Genomic DNA, 24,403 nt, shown 5'->3' on the forward strand with positions numbered 1-24,403 from the left:
TTGTTTCTGGAGGAAGCGCAGCTTTATTTAACACGTGATGATTCGAGTCTGCATGCTAGGCGTTGTGCTGGGATATGGAATGCGATGCAAGCAGAGCTATCGAATTAATATTCTTTGTTGTGGTATTGCTTGGGTCAGTATGAGTGCGCTGATCGCCCGAATCACAGATTCGAAAGGGCTCATGGCGTGCTAGAAAGGCACTGTCTTCCATTTATTCGACCGACAGCAGCGCATTGTAATTTATGTTAAGCTAAGGTATGTGGTTATGATACCTTTCAAATACGTTCGCTATGTTGGTGTGCTCGTGCTGATGTATGCTAAGCTGTTTTACGATGACCCTGGCGCTTGGGGTGTTTAGTAGGAGCTGGTTTATCGTCCAACAGATGGCAGTGTGCTCCATTATACACCGACAAACGTTTCTAAAATAAAAGTTAGTTCAGAGCGCATGTCTCCAAAGCATCCCATCCGTAACCAAAACACACTTAGCCAGGTGGATTGTCTATTTGTTCACCCGGGCCATCCTCAAACACATAAACGCAACCAAAGCGGAACGCAACACAGGAGGCCAGCGACGCCGCGTGATAGCGATGGCGCTGCCGAGGCAGATGGCGGACTCAGCTGGGCGTCAGGGGTCCCCTCCAGACGCCTAGCACTACCCAGATACGCACGCGAGGCTCCAAGCCGACACACCAGCCAGCGGACGGCCGGCGGCCGGGGCCCGGCGGTCCGCAGACGGGGTCGCGGGACCCCGGCCGGGCCTCCGAGAAAGCAGTCCACGCCCACCGCAAACATACACATGGCCGCCGTCGTGACGAGAGAGCGGCCAGCCCCGGCCGACCCGGCCGGCGCCCAGCGCGGCTCCACACGCAGCAGACTGCCGTGGGGGGGGGGGGGGGGGGGCGTGCGGCATCGAACTTGAGACAGCAGAACAGACCGCGAGACGGGCACTCAGAGGTCACCCAGAGCACAGTCTGGCGCCCGCTGCTGCGCCGTCGTCGGCGAGGCAGCGCCGCGGCGCACCGGACGGAGCGCAGCGCCGGCCGCGGCGGACAGCGCGCCCGCCCGGCCGCCGCGGCAGCTGCCGTCCGTCACCGGCCGCTGGACCAGGGCGGGACGCGGCACGCCCGGTCCGGCGGCCGGCGGCGTCACCCCGCGGCGGTGCGCGGCCCGCGTTTGAGCGGAGCGGGCCGCCGGGCCACGGCGGCTGCCGGCTCGCGAGCTCTCCTCTGGCCGGCTAGTCGACGTCCATGTCCGGAGCGCCGGCCGGTCCTCCCGGGCCGCCACCCATGCCGCCCGGGCCGCCTCCCATGCCGCCCGGGAAGCCTCCCATGCCGCCCGGGAAGCCGCCGGGGAAGCCAGGCATGCCGCCCTCCGCCGCCGCCGGCTCCGCCACCCAGCTTCTGGGTCATCTTGGTGATCAGCGCCATGACCTTGGGGTTGTCCTGGTACTTCATGATGTTGCCCGGGTTCTTGGAGACGTCGGCGAACGCGGTCATTACCTCCGGATCCTGAAAGTGACGGCGCAGGGTAAGGCCTGGCCTGGCGGCGCGCCGTCCGATCTAACTCGCAAGCAACATGGCAGGGGAACATTGAAAAACACACGGTCTAAAGCATGGACCAGTGGCGCCAGTGCAGGCCCGCTTATGCCTGCCGGTGATGAAAATCGCTCCACATTGGAAAATCAGATGGTCAAAGGTCACGCCGTCGTCGGTGACACGGTAATGACAGGCGACTTGGTTGGCGGCCGTAACCGGACACATGAGCGCGGTGGGGAGCGGAGTCACAGCGAGGGCTGAGGGCTCGTCACAGCGACCCAGGGTCCGCCGAGCCGGGACCTCGACACCCACCTGCATCGCAGCCATGATGTCCGGGTCGCTCAGCAGGTCTGCCATGCCTCCGGGCATGCCTCCGGGCATGCCTCCGGGCATGCCTCCGGGCATGCCTCCGGGCATACCCCCTGGCATACCCCCGGGCATACCCCCAGGCATGCCTCCGGGCATGCCGCCGGGCATGCCACCGCCGGCGGCGGCGGCGGCATCAGCGGCGGCGGCGGCGCGGGCGCGGGCCTTCTCCTGCTCCTGGCGGGCGCGGCGGATGCGCTCCTGCTTCTGGCGCAGCTCGCGCTCCTCGCGGCGACGCTCGTACTTGCGGTTGTGCTCCTCGATCTTGTGTGCCTGTCGGGAGAGCGGCGAGGGTCAGGCGGGCGTGACACCGGGCTGCTGGGGCGCGGAGGACGACCGCCACAACCGCGGCCAGGTTAGGCCAGGCCGGGAAATCGTCCCACCAGACAGAAGGGCAGGTCGTTACACAGTGGATTGAGAACAGCCGACGAAGTCAACGACGGACGAGGTGGATCCTTGTTGTTTATTGGTGTTTCAGGGCGTGCCGACTCTAACTGTCATTTGGCGATGTTTTTAACCCATAACGATGTTTTTACTAAGGGAGGTGTGGGCATGACCTGGAAGTCGATATTTCTTAGAAACAAGAAGAGCTGTTTAGATTCAATGAGATGTCTCCAACCGCATCGCTAATCGTCCGGGACGAAGCCTGCTACCCAAAGTGACGCCGATGTTCTTCGACAAGGCGCGGACACGACACAATCACATGGTGGACAGTGAGAACGACACCACATCGATGGCAGAGCGGCCTGTCGGCTCCACATAACAGCAATGAGTGACGTAAGCGCGCCTGATGCGCAGTCGACATAGTGCTGCTTCCCGTCGCACATTGCGAGAGCAAGACGAACGCAAGCCCAGCTGGGTTTTATCACTCAGAGCTCATTGCCGCCCGTTATCGCCGTCCGGACCGACAGGCATCGGTCGGTACCAGCATGGGTACCCGTTTTCAATACGTTAAACACAGGTTAACATTCCTGGCATGGACAAAGTCCCGAGAACTCAGGCACCAACCAGGTACCGCCAGCACTGATTTGGTACCGGTGCTATATTTCGGCCATTTGCCGTTTCCAGCATAGATGTCGCCGGACCCACATACAGGGAGGGCGAACAAAAGAGCTCCGTTTCACCATCAGCTGTACCGGATGGTTAATGGTGGTGGAGTCAGGTCCCAAGGAACAATTACTCTTAACGTGGACGCTGATCTACAATGTCATACAATTAAAAGGATTTGACTAAATCATCTCCATCTATCTTGCCATCTCCAGTTTGAGGTCAGTTCCATACAAGGCCATCCAATGCTGTACAATGATATGTAAAAATGTGGAGCTGGTGCCTTGTGTAACCGGCCCAATCTGTCCGTACGTCCCATATCAGTTCCCCCCTCCCCCACGCATTCTCTCCCCAACACAGTCCACGCTGTCCTACTCGCCAGCCGACGCCGCATCGCAGGGTCACCCCGAGGCGGAGAGCACCGCCCCAGGCCCGGGGCGTGGACTGGGACGGCTCCTGGCGTCGGTCGCATCGGCTGGCCGACACCGTCCAGGCGCCGGCCAGCGCCGGGTCCGCTTGGCACCAGCTCCCCAGCACCTCAGCCCGCCGCCACCGCCGGGGGACCATCGGTCGCGGCGGGCCCGACGTCTCCGCTGACCCGGCCGACGCGGGGCGGGGCTGGGTGGGGGGGGGGGGGGGGGGAGCCGAGCCCATCGCCCGGCCACGGCCGCGCCTGACGCAAGCGGCGGCCACGCGCCGGCGGCGCTCGGAACGGTGCCACCGGCGCCCCCGCCGTCCGCCGCGGTCGCCGACAGGTGGCGCGGGCGGCGCCAGCGGCTGCTGGCAGTCCCGCCTATCGGGTACAACCGAGTCGACGTAGTTTATATGCTGTACGCGAACAGCTGGAGGAAATCGGCGTGCGTTCAACACCAGTGGCAGGTGGGCGAGGACTTCAAACACAAGCGCGATGGCCTAGCACGGCGTGTTTTCGCCACAATAAAGATAAAATGGGCGTAGATCCGGGCCGCGCCGTGCGACCCCTGCCAGTAAACTCCCTCAGCCGTGCACAAAGTCCACCGACCAAAGGCAGCATGTCCATGCGCCCTCGAGCGTCTCCAGGCGTCTCCTCCACGTGCAGACTGCATCCAAAGGCCGGCGTCACACCCGAGACGCCCCAAACGGGCCCCGTGACGGCTCCGCCCGATTTCAGCTCCAATGGCGCGACTGGAAGCCAAATTATGCGCCCGACCAGCCATCGGACCAGCCCTTTCCGACAGCCGCGCGGCATCCCTGCTATGTCAATGGCGCGGCGGGTGCCAGAGCCCGCGCGGGGCGCTGCCCTGCCCTGGGCGGCCTGCCCCGGGCAGGCCTGCCAATGGCGATGCCCTAGCGGTCCGGCCGCCGGCAGCAGGCAGCACGCATAGGACAGGCATCGGGCGTCAAACATCGTCAGTCAGACATTAGACATCAGACGTCGGACGTCTGACTGGACGGCTGCAACAGTGGGACGGGGGTGCGGACCAAACGTCAGACTGGACGGCTGTGACAGCGGGACGGGCGTGCGGACCAAGCGCCTGCGGAGCCTATCACATGGTCGAGCGTCGCACAGCTTCACACACGCACACGGCCGTGTGCGTCTGTGTGTGGCCATCTTCATTTAATACCACCCAGGTGATATGTAAAACGTGCTAAAAAAAGTCCAAATGGAGTTGCAGCAAAAGCTCGAAGCTAATGGCAACACAGAGGAGCTAGCAAGTGCGTCGCAAGCTTTATACGTCCAAAGATTGCCATGACATTCCGTCACGGAGCGGGATCCTGTTTGGGCATTCACGCAGCGTGTGTTTGGTTTCATCTGCATCCATGTTATCACCAGCCAACTGCCATGTTACCCGCAGCTTGCGCAATCGCTCCGGAGTGACGGTTTCGGCGACTGCTCGCTAGCCGACACCCGTAACACTGCTGGATAGCAGACCAGCTCAGCAGGGCCACGCCAGCCGTGCTCACAGCAAGGCAGCGGCGACCGCTCGCTAGCTGACACCCGTAACACCCCGGGATGGCAGACCAGCTCAGCAGAGCCACGCCAGCCGTGGTCACAGCGGGACCACGGCAGCAGCGAGCAGGGGCGTGGCAGCAGCCAGCACGCGTGCGGTCACGCTTTTGTGTTGTCGCCTATTACGAGCTTCGGGCGCGCGCTGCAGTGGTCATTTTGAAACCATAACGAGGCTTTTACCTTAGTAATGAGCCGTGTAAAGTTTTCAAGTTGACATGTTTCTAGAACAAAAACAGCTGTTTAGATGCAATACAACGCCATTTGCTTCCTGGTATATAACGGAGCACCCGGGACAAATCATCCTGTCCAGAGGGATGTAGACGCTCTCTGACGAGGTGTGAACACGCCACACTCACGGAGCAGCCTGCTTGTCTGCATGCCTGGAACTGACGGGGACTGCCCCAGCGTAAGCGCATAGCGCATACCGGATATTTCCATCCTCGTGACGGGCGCGGCTCAGGTGATTCCGTCATGAGGCTTGCGATAGGTGATGTGTTAAACATCTCTGCGATGCCATACGGGGAGCATTGTAATGGACGACGTGAAGAATGCGTTGGGTACATTCACGCGCACTGTCATAAATACAACATGCGTAGTCCAACGCCTCAAGGGTGCAATTGAATGGTACAACAGCACATGCGCATATCGATCTTCTCCATGCGATGTGCGCGAAGCACGTTTTAGCACCAATAAAATGAGGGACATAATATTCAGATTTAAAACAACGTTCACGTAGCGTTTTGAGATGTACCTTTTACGTCAGCCAACGGTCAGCGTATATAATAAAGTATCTAGCCACAGGCCCAAGACGGACGCGTTGCCCATACAGATGGGCCGTCAGCCAAGCTACCGCATCGCCGACAGCGACAAAAATGGATAGCTAGTCTCGTTATTTGCGAAAAACTGAGCCCACTTATGGTGCCTCACTTCCCGACACGGTCCACAGCCAGCTGCAGCAGCCGCTTTATCGATGGTGACCGTGCCGCGCTGGTCCGAAGGTAAAATCAACACGGGCACGGCCCACAGACTGGGAAAGTTCATCCGAGATGTCGCTGATCGTAACGGCGAACAGCGACACGCCGCCCCAATCCATCGCCTTGGGACACACTCGTGTTGCAGCGAAACGCACAGCAACTTAACGCCATATTTGCTCTAACCCACTGGTGAACTAAAGTGCTTTAAAATTAAACATGCGTTACGATACCACAGTGGCAAACCCAGTGCAAGACACGGGATTGAAAAACACGATCGAGTGACGGGTCTGTTCCACCTTAAGATCACCTGGATCCCATAACCACACAAATCAACCCGCGATTTGTTACACGATACCCACCGCCTTGTGAATGTGAAAATGTTGTGAATGCAATGTTGAATAAATCATCTCCGCTGCTTCAGCCCCAGCAATACCACACGCTGCTAGCATAGCGAGAGGGCTGACGTCGACATAAGGGCGCAGAAATAAGTTCGATCGGATGCCCCTGCTGATGACTGGAGTTCTCGAGCGCCGACATCGGATCATCGGATCATCGGAGCCGACATCGGATCATCGGATCATCAGATCATCGGAGCGGACATCGGATCATCGGATCATCCCCGCCACGACCGTTGATTTCAGTGGGCAGCACCTGCGGCGTGGCCCCAGGCTGCAGCCGGCCCACTGGCCGGCGTGAGAGCGCGACGGCGCCGTGGCCGCCACCCCCGGCGCTCGGCAACCGCCCGTGGGGCAGGTCGGCAAGTCGCTCGCAGCTGTGTGTATGCAGCAATCGGTGGCAGACGGCCAGGCGCCGCGCCGTGCGGCGGCCGCGGCGTCACCGCGAGCGTCACCGGCGCCGTCGGACCGGCTCCGCTCCCGGCGGGCTCTGGTCAGCGTCTTGACAGTGTCGCAGCTACCGTGTCGGCGGTCGGGACCGCAGGAATACCGAAGCGAGGTTGTCTGAGCGGCCGACAATTGATGTTTACACGTGCCGGCGTACCCAGTGGCCAGCGCCACTTGATAACAATCGGCGCTTAGACATACCGGGCAGCTTGGGGCGCTCCGCCATGTCCGCACTTTGCCTATAGAGCCGAAGGTAATGATCAAAACGTGCGCATTCGAGGAGAGCCCATAGAGAGAGAGAATCAAAGGGCATAGACCAACCCAGACACCGACAAACTCTTACGATCATTCAGAACCCGTGCTCTGGAATATCATCGTGGGCTATGTCACGGTGAATCTAGCCAACCGCACGTGAGCTGTTTACACGTCCGCAGCACATCCTCAAAGCCCGCCGTCAACACCAGCGGCGGCGCGGCGACCAGCAGCTAACGGCGTCACCGACAGCCGACCCCAGCGGCGCCCCGCCCCGCGGCGGTGGTCACGCCGCCCGTCAGCCGCGTCCTCGCCGGGTCAGCTGACGTCGCCGCGGACCCGATGTCACCTGCGCCATACAAGGCCGCCGGCCGCGGCGCGCCGAAATAGCCGCCGGCGCGCCGTGTCACCGGTCGCCGGTCACGTGACGGCCGGGGGCGCGTCGGCGTCGGCAGCGGCGGCGGCCGTCGGCCGAGCGCGCGGCGGCATGGCGGCCGCTCAGTGAGCCGACGTCCGCGCGCGAGCGGTCATGGCGAGCGCCGCCCCACTGCCGGCGCTGGCGGCCGCGCTCCTGCTCGTCGCCTCGCTCGCCGTGTTCGCCGCTTCAGGTGAGGCGCCGCCGGCGGGGCCGGGGGGGAGGGGATCCCCACGCGGTCAGCTCGCTGGACGGCGTGTGGGGAGGAGCCGTCCAGCGAGCTGACCGCCTGCCGTGTGGGGAGGAGCCGTCCAGATCCCCCGGCTGGGCGATCGCCGCCGCCGGGCGCACGGCAGGCGGCAGACGGCTGTAGGCGCCGCATGGCCGAGTAAGCCAGGTCCCGGCGAACGCTACTCACTGGTTACGTCTCACACTTATTAGGTGTTGAAGCCATTGGGGTTTGAAGCCCATGTTTCGGGTCGCAGCTGCAACACTGGCGTATCGTGGTGACTACATTCAAAAATGATGTTGGTAATTGAGTTATTGGGTTCTGGTTACGCACCCCTGGTCAATAGAAAATCAGGCTTAAATTTCCCCCTGTAATTCAGAGATGACCTCCATATAAACAGATCATATCCTTATTTCTGGGGATAACTCGAGAAATAACATTTCCCGACGGCCAGACATGAAAACGGTGGGTGGCTACGCTGACTACCGGGACATGTATGACAGTATGTGACTGGTCACGCCGTACATGATAAATGTGATTCCTTGAGCGTAACACTGAGCCAACGCTCGGGAAGTCACGCCAGCAACAAATCCACGGCAAAATCCGTCTACACCATGCAGGTGGGAGAGTAGAAAAGCCAGAACTTCGCAAACGTTCGTCTGAAGTACGGCGGGGGGGGGGAGGCGACTATCTACGCCCCCCCCCCCCCCACATTACTACCACATGTGCGCCACCCTTCACATACGTACTACGCCCCCTACGCCCCTCGAGCCTTAACAGAGCCGGGTCCCAGTGAACTTCATAAATGCGTTGCGAGACAAGAGGCGGATGATAAAACGATCATTTTTGTCTATCTGTCTGTCTATAAACTGTCCATTCCGTGTCGGACCACCGCGGTAAACAAGGGGTACGCGGACGCGTTAACACATCCAAAACTGCACCCTAGGTAAAGCCCCACCCCCGGCCAGACGCAGTGGGTGAGTTCCCATGGTTTACGTAAGGCACCGCCCTGAATGAAACGGAACACGGCGGCCCACCGGCACGACACGCGGCGGGTGCACGGGAAGTGGTGCGCTCCCCGCCTCCCTCGCGCGTGACGGCCCGGGGCTTACCCCCGCTGACGGCCGGCGAACCCTCTCGGGCCCAGGCCCGGCGGGTAAGGGGGCGCGGTGTCGGACCCCGGCACAGCCCTCGGCTAAATTTACCGCCGGCTGGCACGGCCGCCCCTGTCAGCTGAGTCCGGGGCAGGCCCGGCGCTGCCAAGCGCGCCGGCCGCCGCAGGTGGGCCGCGCGCGCATGATCAGGTGACGCCAGCGCACCGGCGGTGGGACCTGCAGGACCCCGGGCGGGACCCGCGCGGACAGGTTCGGGTCGCAAGCGGCGATGAGTCCGGACGGAGCCGGGACAGCACACGGCGCGGAGGGCAGCCCTCCAAACCTCTCATGGACCAGGTGGCAGCAGGTGGGCACGATTCGTTACTGTCGGGCGCTCGCTCAGACAATATCCTATGCGGCCAGGGCCGGCCGCCAGATTGCGTCAGCCGCCGCGTGGGGCGCTGTCGTCGCCAGCGGCGATGCCACATTCCGTCGGCGACTATTGTTCGGCGTCGGTGGCGTCCAGAGCCAGCCGCCGTCGGGCCGCTGCCAAACACCCGACCGCTCGCCGCGCGGGCTGCGGTCTGTCGGGCCAGTCGAGACCGCAAAGACCACCGCTTGCTGACAGACAGTGCAAAAACGCGCCTGCTGTTCGCTCCAGGTGTCCGCCCCGCTCCGACCGTTTCCCAATTCGCGTCTGGGCGTGAGCCCCTTAATTCGCGCGCACAGAGCGAGACCAAAACAAAGCCTAGCTATTGCCAACTATTGCAAGGTGGGAACCAATCACTGTACGGTGGAAACAAACTGCTGCTAGTTGGCCACTAAGGGTAAGACACGAACACAAAGCGAGCCGAATGGAAATACACACAGTGGGCGGTGCGACCCACTGAACACCAACAGCGCCTTTTGCCGACGGGCGCTGCAAGGCCATGCCGTTTAAATTTATGAGTGTGCAATCCAACCGAATGCAAAATCACTTGGTTTAACACACACCAATGCAGATATATTTCAAGTATAAAAACCCCGATGCCATCCCCATTTATGCTTATAGAAGGCCGCACGCTTAGTATCGACGCAGGGCTGGTTACGCTGCCAGCTATCCACGCGACACCTGAGTGTAAAGATGCTCCCCTTCTAGGAACGCGCGCCCAATGGCCAGCCCTCGGTAGCCAGCAGGTCGGCCCCTCTCCCAGTAGTTCGGTGCCTTTCCCAGCAGTTCGGTCGCTTTCCTCTGAGTCAGCTTACCGGCCCGCTCCAGAGCGACCTCCAGAACACGGCTGGCGGTCAGTCTGGGGAGGCGGGCCCGCCCCGGTGGCCGGTCGCACGTGTTCGGTGCCGACTGACCGCACACCCGGGACCACCTGTCGGCCCGCCAACGCCGCAGGCGGGCATCAAAGTGGCCTTGATGATGCTTCTGATTAGGAAACGTTCCGGGTGCTGGCGATTGGTAATGACTGTTCAAACACACATGTTACTTAAATATGCAAACAAGCCGAGCAATCTGAAATGTATCGCAGGCAATTCATAGCTTTCAGTTATACTCAGTTACGCGGTGTGATCAATGGAATACACCACCGCTTCCTTCAGTGCACGTTTTCACCGGTATAAATACTTGTGAACTCCCTTCGTGATTTTATGCTGTGATTTCCGGCGCCTATTCGCTGGGCGCTACACAACCACTCGCAGTCGACGCACCCTAAAACTCTAAATAATCATCATCGTCACTTGAGTGATCGCATGATCTGCCGTGGTGGTCACTCGTGTGATCGCATGATCAAACTGCACGGGTAACTGGCATCAGCTCTCAGCAGCCGAGTGTCAATCGCGGCATCAATCCCCGTCAATGAAAATGAGTCATGTCATGTGTTGTTCACTAGCAGATAAGCTGCCAAATTCGCCGCCTGCCACAGCGTGTGGACACGGCGGAATAGCCTGCAGGCACGCGGTACACCGGGGTGATTAGATGAAACGAAAGTAATTGACTCGCTGTGACCCCCCCCCCCCCCCCGTTCCCTGTCATCGCTCGTCGGAGTGCCGTGGACGTATGTGTCATCAACGGAGGAGTCGTACCGTCGCGCTCCTCGCCTTTTGAGGGACAGCTGTTGACATTGGAAGACATCGCACTCATGCCTCAACTGTCCTTCTATCCGTTATAAATGAGTCCCTACGGAATGCAGGCGTCACCCCAGTTCACGTCAGCACCCGACAGCCCCCTCCATTTGTGGACAAACCCCGTCGAGATAGTTTATCAACTTAGGCCCCGACCACCCCAAACATTCCTCACAGCGTCCTTACGTTCTCGAACGTGCTCACAATCCTGCGCAATTCCAATGGGGAAGCCCAAGTGACTTGCACACGTTCGGTGTGCATACGTACGTTCATGTTCACTGACGTCGCTCATGACATAATCATGCCTCGCGTATTCCGCTGTCTCCATGCGAGGCTTTTCGCAAGCCCAACGTACGCTGCACCGTAGCATACGGTGGCATGGCATGGCATGGCATGGCATGGCATGGCATGGCTCCACACATGGCATTCGTATGACACATGACGCACAGGCAGAACCCCATTTGCCCGACCATCGCCGAGACGCAGGAACAAAAACGTTCCCGACGACATCGTCGGAAGCCCACACAGCTACCTGAGAACCGCAAGAGACTTTGTACGCGTGACACGTCACGTGACCGCTAGCGGGCAACGGCTTTAAGCGCGGCGGCCCGGGCGGACCTCGCGACACGTGACGAGACGAAGGCGCCGCCCGCCCGCAGCGCGCCTTCACGGCTGAACGGGTCCGGAATAGCCGGCGCGCGGCGGGCGGCGATCGCGAATAGCCCCGCACAGCCCGATCGCTTCACGGCCAGTGACAGTCGTGAAAATAGCCGCCGGCGGGACAACAGACGTGGCTGCGCAGCGCTATTTCAGGGCGGCGGCCGCTGCCAGCGAGCCGCGCCGCCGGCCGCCACGGACGGGACGGCCGGGACGAGCGCGGACCGGCGGCTGACATCCGCCGGCGCCGCAGCCGGTGGCGCAGCCGGTGCCGGCGCAGCCTGCCCGCGGGCCGGGGACACGCGGGGAGGGGCGGTCATGGACGGAGGACGGTACAGAGCGGCCGGTGCCGCTACCGAGAGACCGAGCGGCGCCGGCGACGCGGTCAGGCTCGCGGCGGTGCGGCAGGTGCGGCACGTCCGCTCCACGGTCGGCGCCGCCGGACAGCGGCGGATCGGTGGCGCAGGGAACACAAACAGGTGACTCACGTCGCCGGCTGGCAGCCGCCGCCGCGCCGCTGCCGCCGCCGCGACCAATGCAAACATCCGACGATGGCGACGACCCGTGCCGCCGTCCCGCGGCCGCCGGTCCGTCCCCGTCGCCACCTTCCCCACCCCGTCGGGAGGAGGGGACGGCCGGGGACGGCCACGGCGCCAGGCGCGGGCCGCCACGTTTTCAGAGGGACGTCGGCGTTTCGGCCTCGCTAGCTGTCCACGCCTGAGATGAAGTGGTCGGCGAGCATCTGGCCCGTGACCTCCACCATGAGTGGCCCCTGCTTCGGGTCACCGCTCTCTGGCATCACGGCCAGCGTCAGCGTCTCCGTCTCCTGCGAGCCGTCTCCCGCCAGCAGCGTCAGCGTCTCCGTCTCCTGCGACCCGTCTCCCGCCAGGAAGGTCAGCGTCTCCGTTCGCCGCAAATCGGTCGCCAGCATCATCGTCTCCGGGTCGCCGGCACCGTCTGCCGCCAGCGCCAGCGCCACCCGCTGCTTGGGCGGGGGCTCTTCAAACTCGTACAGCTGCCGCGGTACGTCCTCGTCCTGGTCCGCCTCCTTAACCATCAGCTGGGCGGCCGGCTGCTCGGCCGCCGCCGGGCTGTGCGAGCGCAGGTGCCGGCGCAGCTTGTCGGCGCGTGTGAAGCGACGCGAACATCTTGGACAGCCGTGCGGCCGCTCGCCCGTGTGCACCAGCCGGTGCTTCCTGTACGTCTGCGCCTGCGCGAAGGCGCGGCCGCACTCGGTGCACACGAACGGCCGCTCGCCCGTGTGCGTGCGCGCGTGGTCGTCCAGGTGCTGGCGCTGGCGGAAGCGGCGGCCGCAACGCTCACACGCGAACGGGTAGTCGCCGCTGTGGATGCGCCAGTGCGTGTCGAGCGCCTGGCGCGAGGAGAAGACCCGCTGACAGACGGAGCAGCGCGGCGGCGCCACCTCCACGCGTAGGCCATGCTGCCGCTGCAGGTGCCGGTGGAAGTACTGCGCCTTTGAGTAGGCCTTGCTGCACTCGGAGCACTGGTACAGCTTGGCCATGCTGCCGCGGCGGCCGCTGGCCGGCGGCGCCGGGACGACGACAGCGGCAGCGGCGGCGGCGGCGACGGCGGACTCGGCGGGCGGCGGACCGGGCCCTGGGCCGGCCGGGCCCGGGAGTGCACCAGCCACCGTCTGCAAGGTAGAGACGGCGCATCAGTGGCTCGCTGACTCCCGAGCCGCGGCCGGCCCGTCATGGCGCTCCACGGACAACGAAGCGCGTGCCGGATGCGGTGAGCGCCTCCGACCCAGTCTCCTGCGCGCCGTTGCAACTGTCCAGCGCTGGCACGGTGCCAAAACGGCCACGAAATATCGCCGCATAAATCGGCGATGAAAAACAAGAGCGGCAATTAAGCGCGATGTAGCGCGATCGTCCAGGGCCAAAACCACCCGATGAAAAGAACTTCGATATAATCGCAGCCGTGAACTGAAACTATCGGCTGGAGTTTGACGGCGTCATTACACCACCGAGTCCGGATGAGCGCGCTCGGTGCCCCTGAAGCCCTCCAGCCCAGACGCCGCAGGCGAGGCGTGCGGGAGAGAGGTGAGGAGGGGCGGGAGGGGAGAGAGAGCGCCGCGATCTGCACGCCTGACAACAACGGCGCTCTCGCAGCGCTGGCAGCCGCCGCTGCCAAATTCCGGCCGGCCGCCGCCTCAATGTCGTTCAGGAGACCAGAATAAAGCGCGATCGGCGCGCGACTCCTTACACCAATTAGCCGGCGGCGCCGGCGGCCGTCGCGTCCTCTCCAGGCGACGGTCGGCCGCCGGCGGCCAGAGGCAGGCGAGCGGCGGGCGCGCGCGGGACGAGGCGCAGGCGGCGGCGGCGGCGGCGGCGGCGGCGGCGGCCGGGCGCCGAGCCCTCGGACAGCTGACGTCGGTCCACGGAGACGGCCGGTGTCGGAGCCGGCTGCCGTCCCGACCGGCCGCCAGACGGTGCTCGAGGGGGGAGAGCCCGGTGTGCGGTCGGCCGCGGTCCCGAGTCAGAGTACAGGTCACGCACCCCGTCCACGCACGCCACCGGCAGACTCAGCGCTAAGACGCTGAGTCGCTGCTGCCCGCGAATCGAGACACATCTGGCTGGCATCAGAGTGCTCCAGGGCGACAGGCGTCCAACTGACACGATTCATATGTCTCGCTTCTCACACCTCAGTCCACTAGCAGCGAGTCGTACGTCACATTCCAGCACGATGGGCCAATGCCAAAATTCGCCTGAGCAGCCGGCATCAAGGCCAGCTTCCGTCTGAGTCCCATCTCGCCGTCTCTGCCCGCACCACAAGCGCGTCGCGTTCGGGGACACGGCAACAGAGGCGGCCGACGGCGGTCGACGGAGCCCTCACCGGTATAAATACTACCGAGAGCGTTGACAGATGACAAACCGGCCGTAATATATCCCGGCGTACAGGTGCCGCCCGCGCGCGCTGCGCACTGCCAAGTGACGCGACCGCGCCGTCTGGCCGCCGGCCAGCGGGCGGAAGCCGGCGCCGTGCGGATTCCTCCGCGGTCTGCCATCCAGGCGGCCGGCGACGGCCGGCGTCGCCGCCCGAGGCCCGCCCGGCGCTGACGCGCGCCCCCCTCCGGCCGGGGCCATCAGCGCGCAACGCGAGGTCACAGCGCGGCGCCGGGTCTGAACGGAAGCCAAGTCACGCGACTCCAGCCCTCTCGCTGAGTGCGGCGGGGCGTCTGCTGCTGCGGCGGCGGCCCGCTGGTGTCAGCGGCTCCCCACCGGTGGCCAAATCGCCTGCCCCCCGGCCCACTCGCGGCGTCAGGTGCAGACATCTTCCCTCCGGGAGATTTCATCGGCAAACAATCGCCCGGCTACAACCTCCAAAGTTAAGCATCCGACAGGTCATTGTGGAGTTGTGCGTGACTTCCTCCCCCGAAGAAACTCCTCGTGTCCTTTTCCTCGCACAGCTGCCTAGAAATCAGCCAGCACCTTCCTCAGCCTCCACAGTGGTTTTAACCTGCGCCAGCGACACTATTCATCACTGAAACTAGGAGAGTTGCGCCGTCCAACCCTGTAACATAGGATCAGCGTCATCGCAGCCATCCCTGGCGTCGGCCTGTGTTACACGGCGGCTCCCAGTGTCCCGTGACCGCGCAGGCCCACCTGTGGGGCAGGGCACGCCCCACTGACCTGGCTGACAAGGCGCGTGGCGCGGCCGGCCCGGCGGCCCGCATAGACCGCGTGCCGCCCGCTGGCAGCCAATCACGGCTCGGGACGACGGGCGCGCGTGCCGATCCTGATGGTGCACTTTGCACGGCGGACTGGCATTCTCGCGCTCGGCATGGCGGGGCACGCGAGCGACGCGACGCACCTGGTCCGGGCGCGGCGACAGGACACGGCGCTGGCAGCGCCACGCCACGAACGCCAGCTGCAGCCCGTCCGACGCCCGCCCGATCGACTGTTTGCGTATCAGGACGCCGCGAAGGCGCGATTGTGTAGCTAGCTGTTGTGACAGCCGCTCTGGCAACATCAGCCACAACAGCGGGGAACCCGACCCCGCTCGCCGTCCGCCTCCCGCTAACGGCGTCCGCTCCGCTTTCAGCCGGGCCCGAGCCGAGTCGAGAGGAATGTCGGCCGTACATCGAGCGTGAGCGGGAGGAGTGCGAGACGCGCGCCGCCGGCCCCTCCGGCCCGCTCAACTGGCTCTCCGACATCCTGTTCGCCGAGTCGCGCTACATGCGACAGCGCGACGCCGCCATCGCCGCCCGCCAGCGTGACCTGGTTCGGGTCAAGGTCAGTGCGTGGCAGCGACTGCGGCCCCCCGTGTGGTCATCAGTGCCAGCCGTGACCAGCTCAGCTGGCTCTTGTCGTGGGTGTTACGAGCGGCGTTACGACCCAAATCGCCTCACGAGATCAAAGACTCACCCGACTTGTTTACGTCCGGACGTTAAAACACTGAAAGCATGAACATCTCAACCAACACCGCCGCCGTGTATTTGCACGCCGACACTAACAAGCCGTCAGGACTCCACTAGCTGTCCGTAACCCCGGCCAGGTGGAGCGGGGCGAGCTGCCGCCCGAGGCGCTGGACCAGCCGCTGCCGTCGGCCGCCGAGCAGCAGCAGCCGTCGCTGCTGGGCCGCGTCTGGGGCGAGCTGTTCGCCGAGACGCGCTACTGGCGCGAGCGAGACGCGGCCATCGCGGCGCGCGAGGCCGACCTGCGCCGGGTCAAACTGGAGCGTGGCGAGCCGGTCGGTGAGTGACAGCCAGCGCGGCGCGCGGCGGCAGACGATGGCCCGGCGACGGCCGGCACCTGTCATGAGCTTCGAATCTCTGCGTCAGTCCCAAGCTTTGGGATCGAGGAATATGGCCGTTGTGCATGGTGCGATCTCCAAGAGTGACCTGCCCCATGCTGTTCAACATTCCAAGGGCCAGTTGCCAGGGCGGATTAAATCTCCAGTCAGCTGTCCGTGGCTGATCACTTCTCAGAGTGCCGTGCTGGTGGCTGGTCTACCGCCAGAATACGGTTTCCTCGGCTGATAACGTCCGGTGGTGATTTGTTGGCGGCCAGTCCCCTGACAGTCGCCCACCCCCGCAGTTGAGGAGGCCCCGACGCAGCTGCCCGAGGTGCCGGCCGTCCTGCAGGCAGCGCCTAAGGCGCGGCCAGCCGCCGCCGCCACCTGGGCCGTCTCGGCGAGCGCGCAGGAGGTGCCCTCCTCCGGCAGCTGGCTGTACGACATCCTCTTCGCCGAGGTCAACTACATGCAGCTGCGCGACCAGGCGATGGCGGCGCGTGACCGCGACCTCGTGCGGGTCAAGGTGGAGCGGGGCGAGCTGCCGGCCGAGGCGCTGCACGACGAGCGACTGGCCAGCCCGACGGCCGCGGTGCCGACGGAGGGCGGCGGTCTCTGGGACCTGCTGTTCCCCGAGCGGCGGCAGATGGCGCTGCGACGGCGCACTCTGGCTGCCCGCCACCGCGACCTGGTGCGCACCAAAATCGAGCGCGGCGAGCTGCCGCCGGACGCGCTCGACAACCTGGCCGAGCCGGAGGAGCCGGCGGCGGGGCCGGGCCCGCTGACGCGCCTGCGCGACGCCATCTTCTCCGAGGGCCGGCTGATGGAGCTGCGCCGGCGCGCCATGGCCCAACGGCAGCGCGACCTGGTGCGGGTCAAGGTGGAGCGCGGCGAGCTACCGGCCGAGGCACTGGAGCGGCTGGACGAGCTGGACGAACCGACCGCCGCGCCGCAGCGCTCGCTGATCGGCCGCATCTGGGACGAGCTGTTCGCCGAGAGCCGCTACCTGGCCGAGCGAAACGCGGCCATCGCCGCCCGGCAGGAGGACCTGCGCCGCCACAAGGAGGCGCTCGCACGCGGAGACCCGCCGCCAGGTGAGAGGTCGCCCGGCTCCGAGCGGTGACGTGCCGCGCGGTTCCCGGCCGGGGCAGCGCTGAGCGGTAGTGCAGCGTAGCACCGACGCTAACTCTTGCCACGCCTCGGCATTCTGCTGCTGATGTCGTGCTGCATAGACTGCATGGATACTGATACGAGAGGCCTCAAGCTTGCACTACAACAGCCACGCTGATGCTTGACTAAGCTCGAAGTTCTCATGCCGAGGACCATGGCATTGCACATGTTTTGGGCCCACGGATTTTCCCCCTGCTTCGCAGCGTAGCTTCACATTTTACTAAACCATCTTTGGCGTACGCCATTAATGTTCGGAAACAAACGAATGCATTTCGAATCTCTCGTCATGAATTGACTTTCCCGAAACAGGGTAAACGGATCAGTGCGCGCAACATGCAATACACCACAGATCGAGAATGGATTTAAGAAATTCGAAAGCTAGTCGTTCCTTAGATTTCCAAACCTACTAGCGGACTCAGCCCACTGTCTGGGTAGTGGCAGTATGCCGCCTGCGGCGGTGCCTCTCGGTTCAACTGACACGCCCTGCACCTCCGCATGTGTAGCCGTAGACGAGGCGAAGGACGCCGCCAGCGACGGCGACGGCGGAGCCCCCGCGGCCACAGCAGACGCCCCGGACACTGACGTCACCGTCGAGACCGACGACGATGACGACGATGACGATGACGACGGCGACGATGATGACGATGACAACGACGACGATGATGAAGTCGGTGATCAAGATGAGGCTGACGATGCAGATGTTGAAGCAGACGAAGACGAGGAAGGCCCTGGAGATGCTGACGAACGAGAGGAGTCTGTTCCGGGTAACACGGCCCACCCACAGGACACTCCAGCTGAGCAGGACACTCAGGCTGAGCAGGAAGACACTCAGGCTGAGCAGGACACTCAGGCTGAGGGGGAAGGCGCTCGGGCTGCGCAGGAAGACGAGGTAGCTGATGCTGGTTCCGAGGTTAACATCGACAGAGACCAACCGGGAGTCCCTGCCGGTGACCAAGATGATGATGGACATGATGAGACCGTCGACGATGATGATGACGAAGCTGACGATGACAGTGACGCTGATGAATACCAGGAGCAAAAGACGGACGCCACTGACCGCAAAGACGACGAGTCCCACGACAAAGACCACGTGGACACTGATGCTGAAGAGGATGATGAGGATGATGATGAGGAGGAGGACGAGGACGAAGACGAGGACAGTGCAGAAAACGGTATGTCCCGGAGTAAAATGCCACTGACCCACGACATTTACCCATATAGTTAATGTTTGCCAAGCTGAAGCACTTAAGATCTCTTCCACTTGTAAGAAGCGCTGCTCTAGCTGTTCATGTGACATTACAACTTCTTCCCGGGGCCATTTCAATACATCATAGACTAGCTTGCAGCGCCGGGGCCCGGAGTGGACACTCTGACCGGGGCCGAGCGCGCCGGACCGACGGACGCCTCGTGTTGCAGAGCCCGAGCCGACTGTCGCCGCCACCGAACCCGTCGAGCCCCCCGAACGAGCAGCGCGAGCCCAGCAGCCGCCGCCGACGCCGGGTAACTGACGCGGTGGCACGCCGGGCCCCATCGGTCCCACCCTCGACCCTCCCGGGTCCCACGAGCCCGCCTCTAGCCCTTCCCGGGCCCAAACAGCACCGCCCCACTCACCTCGGGGCCGCTTCTGTCATCGCGCTTCCAGAGCTGGCCATCGCTGCGTCGCCGAGAACGTCGGTCGAGGCCAGCCCCGACGGTTCAGTGCTCTGTCGCTTCGTAGCCACTGTCAGGACGCGCACGCTAGCCTGGGCTGATCGCTAACGCCACGATAACCGACAACACTACGCCTGGCACACGACTTGCGCATGGCTTGGCTTCTGTGCTTTGATGGCGGTCTGGCTTTCAGTGGAGCACACGCCGCCACCGGTCGCCATCGCCCAGGACGCTGCGACGCCGGACGACCCCGCAGGGACAGGTCGGTTATCGGGACAGTCCGAGCTTCGGCGTTCCGACAAGTCTGGCGTCCGTCCCGGGGCCTTGAGCTGGCCGTGTTATCATAACGCCACACGCCGCTCGCAGTTTATAACGCTGAACGCTCGCAGCCGGACCCAGAATGGCGTCAATCGTTACGGGGTTCGGAGTGCGGCCAACGCAAGCTGACTTCAGCCCGACCTTTCAGAGCGAGAGCAGAGGAAGTCGGCCCCCGCTCCGGCCACGCGACAGCAGCCACCACCGTCGCCGCCGCCAGCTCCCTCCACGCCACCGCCCGTCGCCGCCCCAGCAGCAGCGCCGGCACCGGCGCCAGCTCCGGCACCCACCGCCGCCCCAGCGCCGCCTCCCACAGCTGCTCCAGCTCCACCTCCAGTGGCTGCTCCCGCCCCGACTGTACCGGCTCCCGCCCCCGCTCCAGTCCCATCTGCATCCCCAGCACCAGCGCCGACGGCAAGTCCAACAGCGCGGCCGCGGCACGAGGTGGAGCAGCTGCTGGGGCTGCACGCGCCCTTCAGCCGACCCGTCGAGGACGCTACCAACTACGCGCTGCGCGAACTGAAGCGCGCGGCCGACACGGCCATCAAGCCGCTCGAGGACACCTACAAGTACAACTCCGTCAGCGCGCGCACCCTGGCCGGTGAGCGGGGCCCCGGACTACAGACCGTCCCGCACATCCAGTGGGAGAACAACTGGGATGAAGACATATCCCACGGTTATGATCATCTATTTGCAGCACGCGCCGACCGTTACGGCTGTGTCTCGCTCACGGAAACATTAAATTGCAATGGACGTGACAGTATTCCGAGGTGTGCCAATGCAGTTATCTGCTGCCGATGATTCTTGACGGGTATCGTGTCATAGGCGTGGTAGCCGCCATTAAAACAGACAATCAAGGAAGACAAACTCAACGCCTAGTCATGACCAAGCGGAACATCAGCTTGCACCGCATGCGTGGGCGGCGATGCGCTCGGGTCGTAATGCTCCCCTTCCGCAGACGCCGAGATCTTCGCTAAGCCGGTGATCCTGTTCCTGGGCCAGCTGAACAGCGGCAAGTCCACCATGATCAACTACCTGCTAGGAACGGACGCCACCCGCACCACAGCCATGCCAGGTGCGTTTCGCCGCCGCGCTGGCCGTGTGACGATATCAGCCGAGGCCGAGGCCGAGGCTGCCTGAGTCTTTGCTCCTGTCCAGCCCAGCAGCACAACGTCGGCGCAAATAAGCCCCGAGCCGCCACGCGCGTTACTTTGACCCCCTCGACATTGCGCGCGGCAGCCGTCAGCTGACAGCCGGCCGGACCTCGGCGGGGGCGTGCCGCGATGCCGGGCGGCGCTGAGCGGGCGGCGGCTGACCGGTGCGCTGACGGCGCGGCGCGGTCGGCAGGCAGCGGCCAGTTCCGCATCCTGACGTACGGCGACCAGGACGAGCGGCAGGACGGCGCTCAGGTGACGGCGCACTGGGAGTTCTCCGGCCTGCTCAAGTTCGGCGAGGCCTTCCTCGAGCGGCTGTCCGGCCGCCAGCTCAAGAACCGGCTCCTCGAGAAGGTAACCGGCGCCGCGTCCGGCCGAGAACGTCCTCAGAGCGCAGGTAGGTCTTTTTGACACGGCCGGCATCTGAACCAACGTGTGTTGATCCGAGGGATGGGAGCCAGCACCAAGCGAAGAGTGATCACGGCTCGCTCCCGGCCAGCCACATCTTCGGCGCCTTCGGACGAGTCGGCAGACAGTTCGCACTGCCCACAGGCGTCATCCGCCTAATCGGTTGCTGAGGAAGGTTCAATACAAACTTCTCCAGTAGCTTGTTAGGCAGGTGCCGTCTGTGCCCTCAGCACGGCCGCCGAGGACTGCATCTGAGAATCGTTACGCAGAGTGGCAGGTGCCGTCTGTGCCCTCAGCACGGCCGCCGAAGACTGCATCCGAGACTCGTTACGCAGAGTAGCAAGTGTCGTCTGTGCCCTCAGCACGGCCGCCGAAGACTGCACCCAAGACTCGTTACGCAGAGTAGCAAGTGTCGTCTGTGCCCTCAGCACGGCCGCCGAAGACTGCACCCGAGACTCGTCACGCAGAGTGGCATCTACGCGTCACCGGCCAGGCGCCCAGTCTGCCGAGAAACTATTCAAAAACCCTTCAGAAACCCCAGAGCCATTCAGAAACCCTTCTGAATCGCATGAGCAGCCTGCATTCGCCGGGTGGCAAGGGATTTGGCTCTTCCAACACCGATCGTCCTGCACGAGCCGGTGAACGAGTCGGTGAGATGCGGTGAACCCGACCCGATCGCTATCCAGATGGGCCTGCAGCGGCTTCCACGTCCCTCTCCAACGGCGAGAAGTCGTGGCGAGCACGGCGCGTACGTTAAGTTCCCACACTGAACCGGTGTGAATTCCGGAATCGCTTTTGTTCCTCTGACCGGACGCCGGGCGCAGCGTGCGGCCAGCCGACGCCGCGGCGTCGTCTCGGGGCCCGTGTCTGACCCTCCCGCGGACGGCAGGTTAACGTGGTGGACGTGCCGGGCATCATGGAGGGCCGCCAGTACGGCCGCATATATCCCTTCAACGACGTCTGCCAGTGGTTCATCGACCGCGCCGACATCATCTTCGTCGTGTTCGACCCGCACCATCTCGACATCGGTGTCGAGATGGAGAGCCTGCTGGACCAGCTCAAGGGTCGGGAGAATCAGGTGAGCTGGCCAGGGGGGGGGGGGGAAGGGAAGGGGAGACGGGCACTGGCGTTGTCCTGCATGGCACAGGAGCGTGCGTTTCGCCCGTTGAACGTCCACGCCCAGCACAATGCCGTATTTCCCTGTTCGACCATTTCTGTACAATCCGCACTTCCACAAGCGCCCCGGCCTTTCACCTATCCGCGTGATTCCTCGCGACTTCTCTATCCGCGTGATTTCTCCCGGCCTGACAGAGCCGCTGGCGTTGGTACCTCCGCCGACGTCCAACAGCGGCGCTGACCGCGCGCGCCACCGTCAGGTGCGCATCATCCTGAACAAGGCGGACCAGCTGCCGGCCGAGCAGCTGCTGACGGTGCAGGGCGGCCTGATCTGGTCGCTGAGCCCGCTGATCGGTTCGGCCACGCCGCCGCCCATCTACTCGGGCAGCTTCATCAGCCAGCCGTACCGGGCAGGCGCGCCGGCAGAGCTCTTCCGCAGTCAGGAGGACGCCATCCTGCGCGACATCGCCGACTCCATGTCACGCCGCGTCGACAACAGGATCGCCCTGGCGCGCCGACACGCGGTAAGCGGCCGCCGGCGCGCAGGACGGGTCAGGGGGGGGGGGGGCGTGCGGCGCCGCGGGTCACCGCCGGTCGGGTCACGCCGCACACGAGCGGTTGGGTCACCGCCGGTCTTCTTGACTCGGTGAACCCACGAAGTCGGGGGATGGGGAAGCGCAGCAAGACTAGCGGCGAAATTCGGAAACCAGATGTAAACCGCGCTGCGTTACCATGGTGATGATTTGAACTCAGGTGGTGGAGTGGCACAATGGGCGTGGGCACACCGTGTTGCAATAGTCGCACCGCCGTCTTCTAACCGCTCCTCTCTGCCCCGCAGGTGCGCGTGCGCAACCATGCGCGCATGGTCGACTGCTACGTGACCACCTTCCTGAACCAGCAGACGTTCCTCAGCAACAAGAAAAAGCTGGCCGACGACGTGGTCTCCAACCCGCACAAGTACCACATCTACGAGGGCATCAGCCGGGTCACCAATATCTCGCGCTACGACCTGCCCGACCCGGAGGTGTACGAGGACTTCTTCACGGTCAGTCCGGCGCACGCGGGCCATGGCATCGTCCGCGACGTGGGGATGTAATGGAAAGACGCCGGCATTCGATGGCCGCCACACGGATGTCGAATGCTTTCGGCGAATTACGTTAAGCGTCGTGCGCCAATGCGAAACCTCTCTCTCACGAGTCAACAAAGCAAAGAAGTCCCTATGGGGAAAACAGCTTTACATCCTGTCATGCTATAGGCCACGCGCGCCGTTCACAACCGACCGTAGCAGGCCCGTCGGCATGCGGCAGCCCTTGCTAACCGGGCCGCCTTGCGTTCCAGCTGCACCCGCTGTACGACTTCCCGACGCTCGCCTCGACGTGCACCTACTTCAAGGGCTGCCCGCTGGACAAGCTGGACGTGGCCATCAGCTATGACCTGCCCGAGCTGCTCGGCAAGTACCGCAAGATGGTGGAGCGGGGGACGGCGGCGGGCCGGCGCGGCTGAGGCGGCCGGCCGCGCCGCCGCCGCCTAGAGACGGCGCCGCAGCCGGCGCCAGCGTCGGGCGACATTCCCGACCGCGGAGAGAGAGCACTGCCGCCGCCCGGGCGGGCGAGGCGCGCCGCGCCGCGCGACACCTCACTGGAGAGAGACGGGCGCCCGGCCGGGGCCGCGCCGGGCCGCGCCGGCCGCGCCCGGCGCCCGCCCCCGTGTGACTGGCCAGAGCGCGTGCCAGTAGTGAAGAGGGGTGACAGCGGCCCGCGCTGCCGCGGCGGCCATGGCCGGACCTTTTGTAGAGCCGTGTTCTTTGATGTAGCTCAACGTTCGACACGTGTCCCGCGCGAATCCCACCACAAATACACCCGATCCGGTTGACGGTGTATTCGGGCTTTGACCAGGTGAACAGTGTGGCGGCGCGACACGGCAGTGTTACAGCAGGCGCCGGCCGGGCCTCGCCAGACGGCCGGGACGTCGCAGAGCGCCCGGCCGCCGTCGCCGGCCCCGCGTTTTCACGCGCTAGTCCGAACTAACCCCAAAGACATCAACTTCATATTTATGTGAAGTCATGAAATATCATGCCCCACTTCCGAGAATATAGCATTCATCCTTGTAAACCTAAGGCACAGGCTTCGTGCTAAACATCGACACACGCGCTAGCAAAGTATTGTCACTGGATAAATAATTCGACCCGTTTCACGAGCGAATAAACTATGATGGCGAGCTATAAAGACAGCAAAAGCGAAGCAAAGAGAGAATTCCGAATGCAACAGCCCATGGTAAAGGCTAGCTTATTGACAATTCTCCATAAAACGGGGGATGCGAGTAATC

General features: G+C 63.6%; 2 protein-coding genes across 6 annotated transcripts in view; one reads left to right on the forward strand and one right to left on the reverse strand.

Moving 5' to 3' along the window:
- Window positions 1-24,403, reverse strand: part of LOC119108328 (hsc70-interacting protein-like) — a 31,171-nt gene that overhangs the window by 1,409 nt on the left and 5,359 nt on the right. Inside the window, 2 exon segments of the mRNA XM_037231905.1 lie at window positions 1,376-1,508; window positions 1,848-2,174. Coding sequence (XP_037087800.1) covers window positions 1,376-1,508; window positions 1,848-2,174 — 460 coding nt within the window.
- LOC119107898 (actin cytoskeleton-regulatory complex protein pan1) lies at window positions 7,491-23,950 on the forward strand. Of its 5 annotated transcripts, XM_037231470.1 has the most exons (14): window positions 7,491-7,614; window positions 15,576-15,766; window positions 16,029-16,227; window positions 16,571-17,359; window positions 17,939-18,607; window positions 18,852-18,935; window positions 19,279-19,347; window positions 19,552-20,001; window positions 20,359-20,475; window positions 20,748-20,908; window positions 21,852-22,040; window positions 22,339-22,602; window positions 22,917-23,123; window positions 23,417-23,950. In XM_037231470.1, the coding sequence occupies exons 1-14, from the start codon at window positions 7,536-7,538 to the stop codon at window positions 23,579-23,581; spliced, it is 3,633 nt and encodes a 1,210-aa protein (XP_037087365.1). In that variant the 5' UTR covers window positions 7,491-7,535; the 3' UTR covers window positions 23,582-23,950. The 5 variants fall into 5 exon arrangements, with proteins under 5 accessions (XP_037087365.1, XP_037087366.1, XP_037087367.1 ...); XM_037231471.1 differs by lacking the exon at window positions 19,279-19,347; XM_037231472.1 differs by lacking the exon at window positions 17,939-18,607.

This window comes from Pollicipes pollicipes, unplaced genomic scaffold (genome assembly GCF_011947565.3).
Source record: "Pollicipes pollicipes isolate AB1234 unplaced genomic scaffold, Ppol_2.1 Scaffold_6686;HRSCAF=7923_pilon_pilon_pilon, whole genome shotgun sequence".
NCBI classification, from domain to species: Eukaryota; Metazoa; Arthropoda; class Thecostraca; order Pollicipedomorpha; family Pollicipedidae; genus Pollicipes; species Pollicipes pollicipes.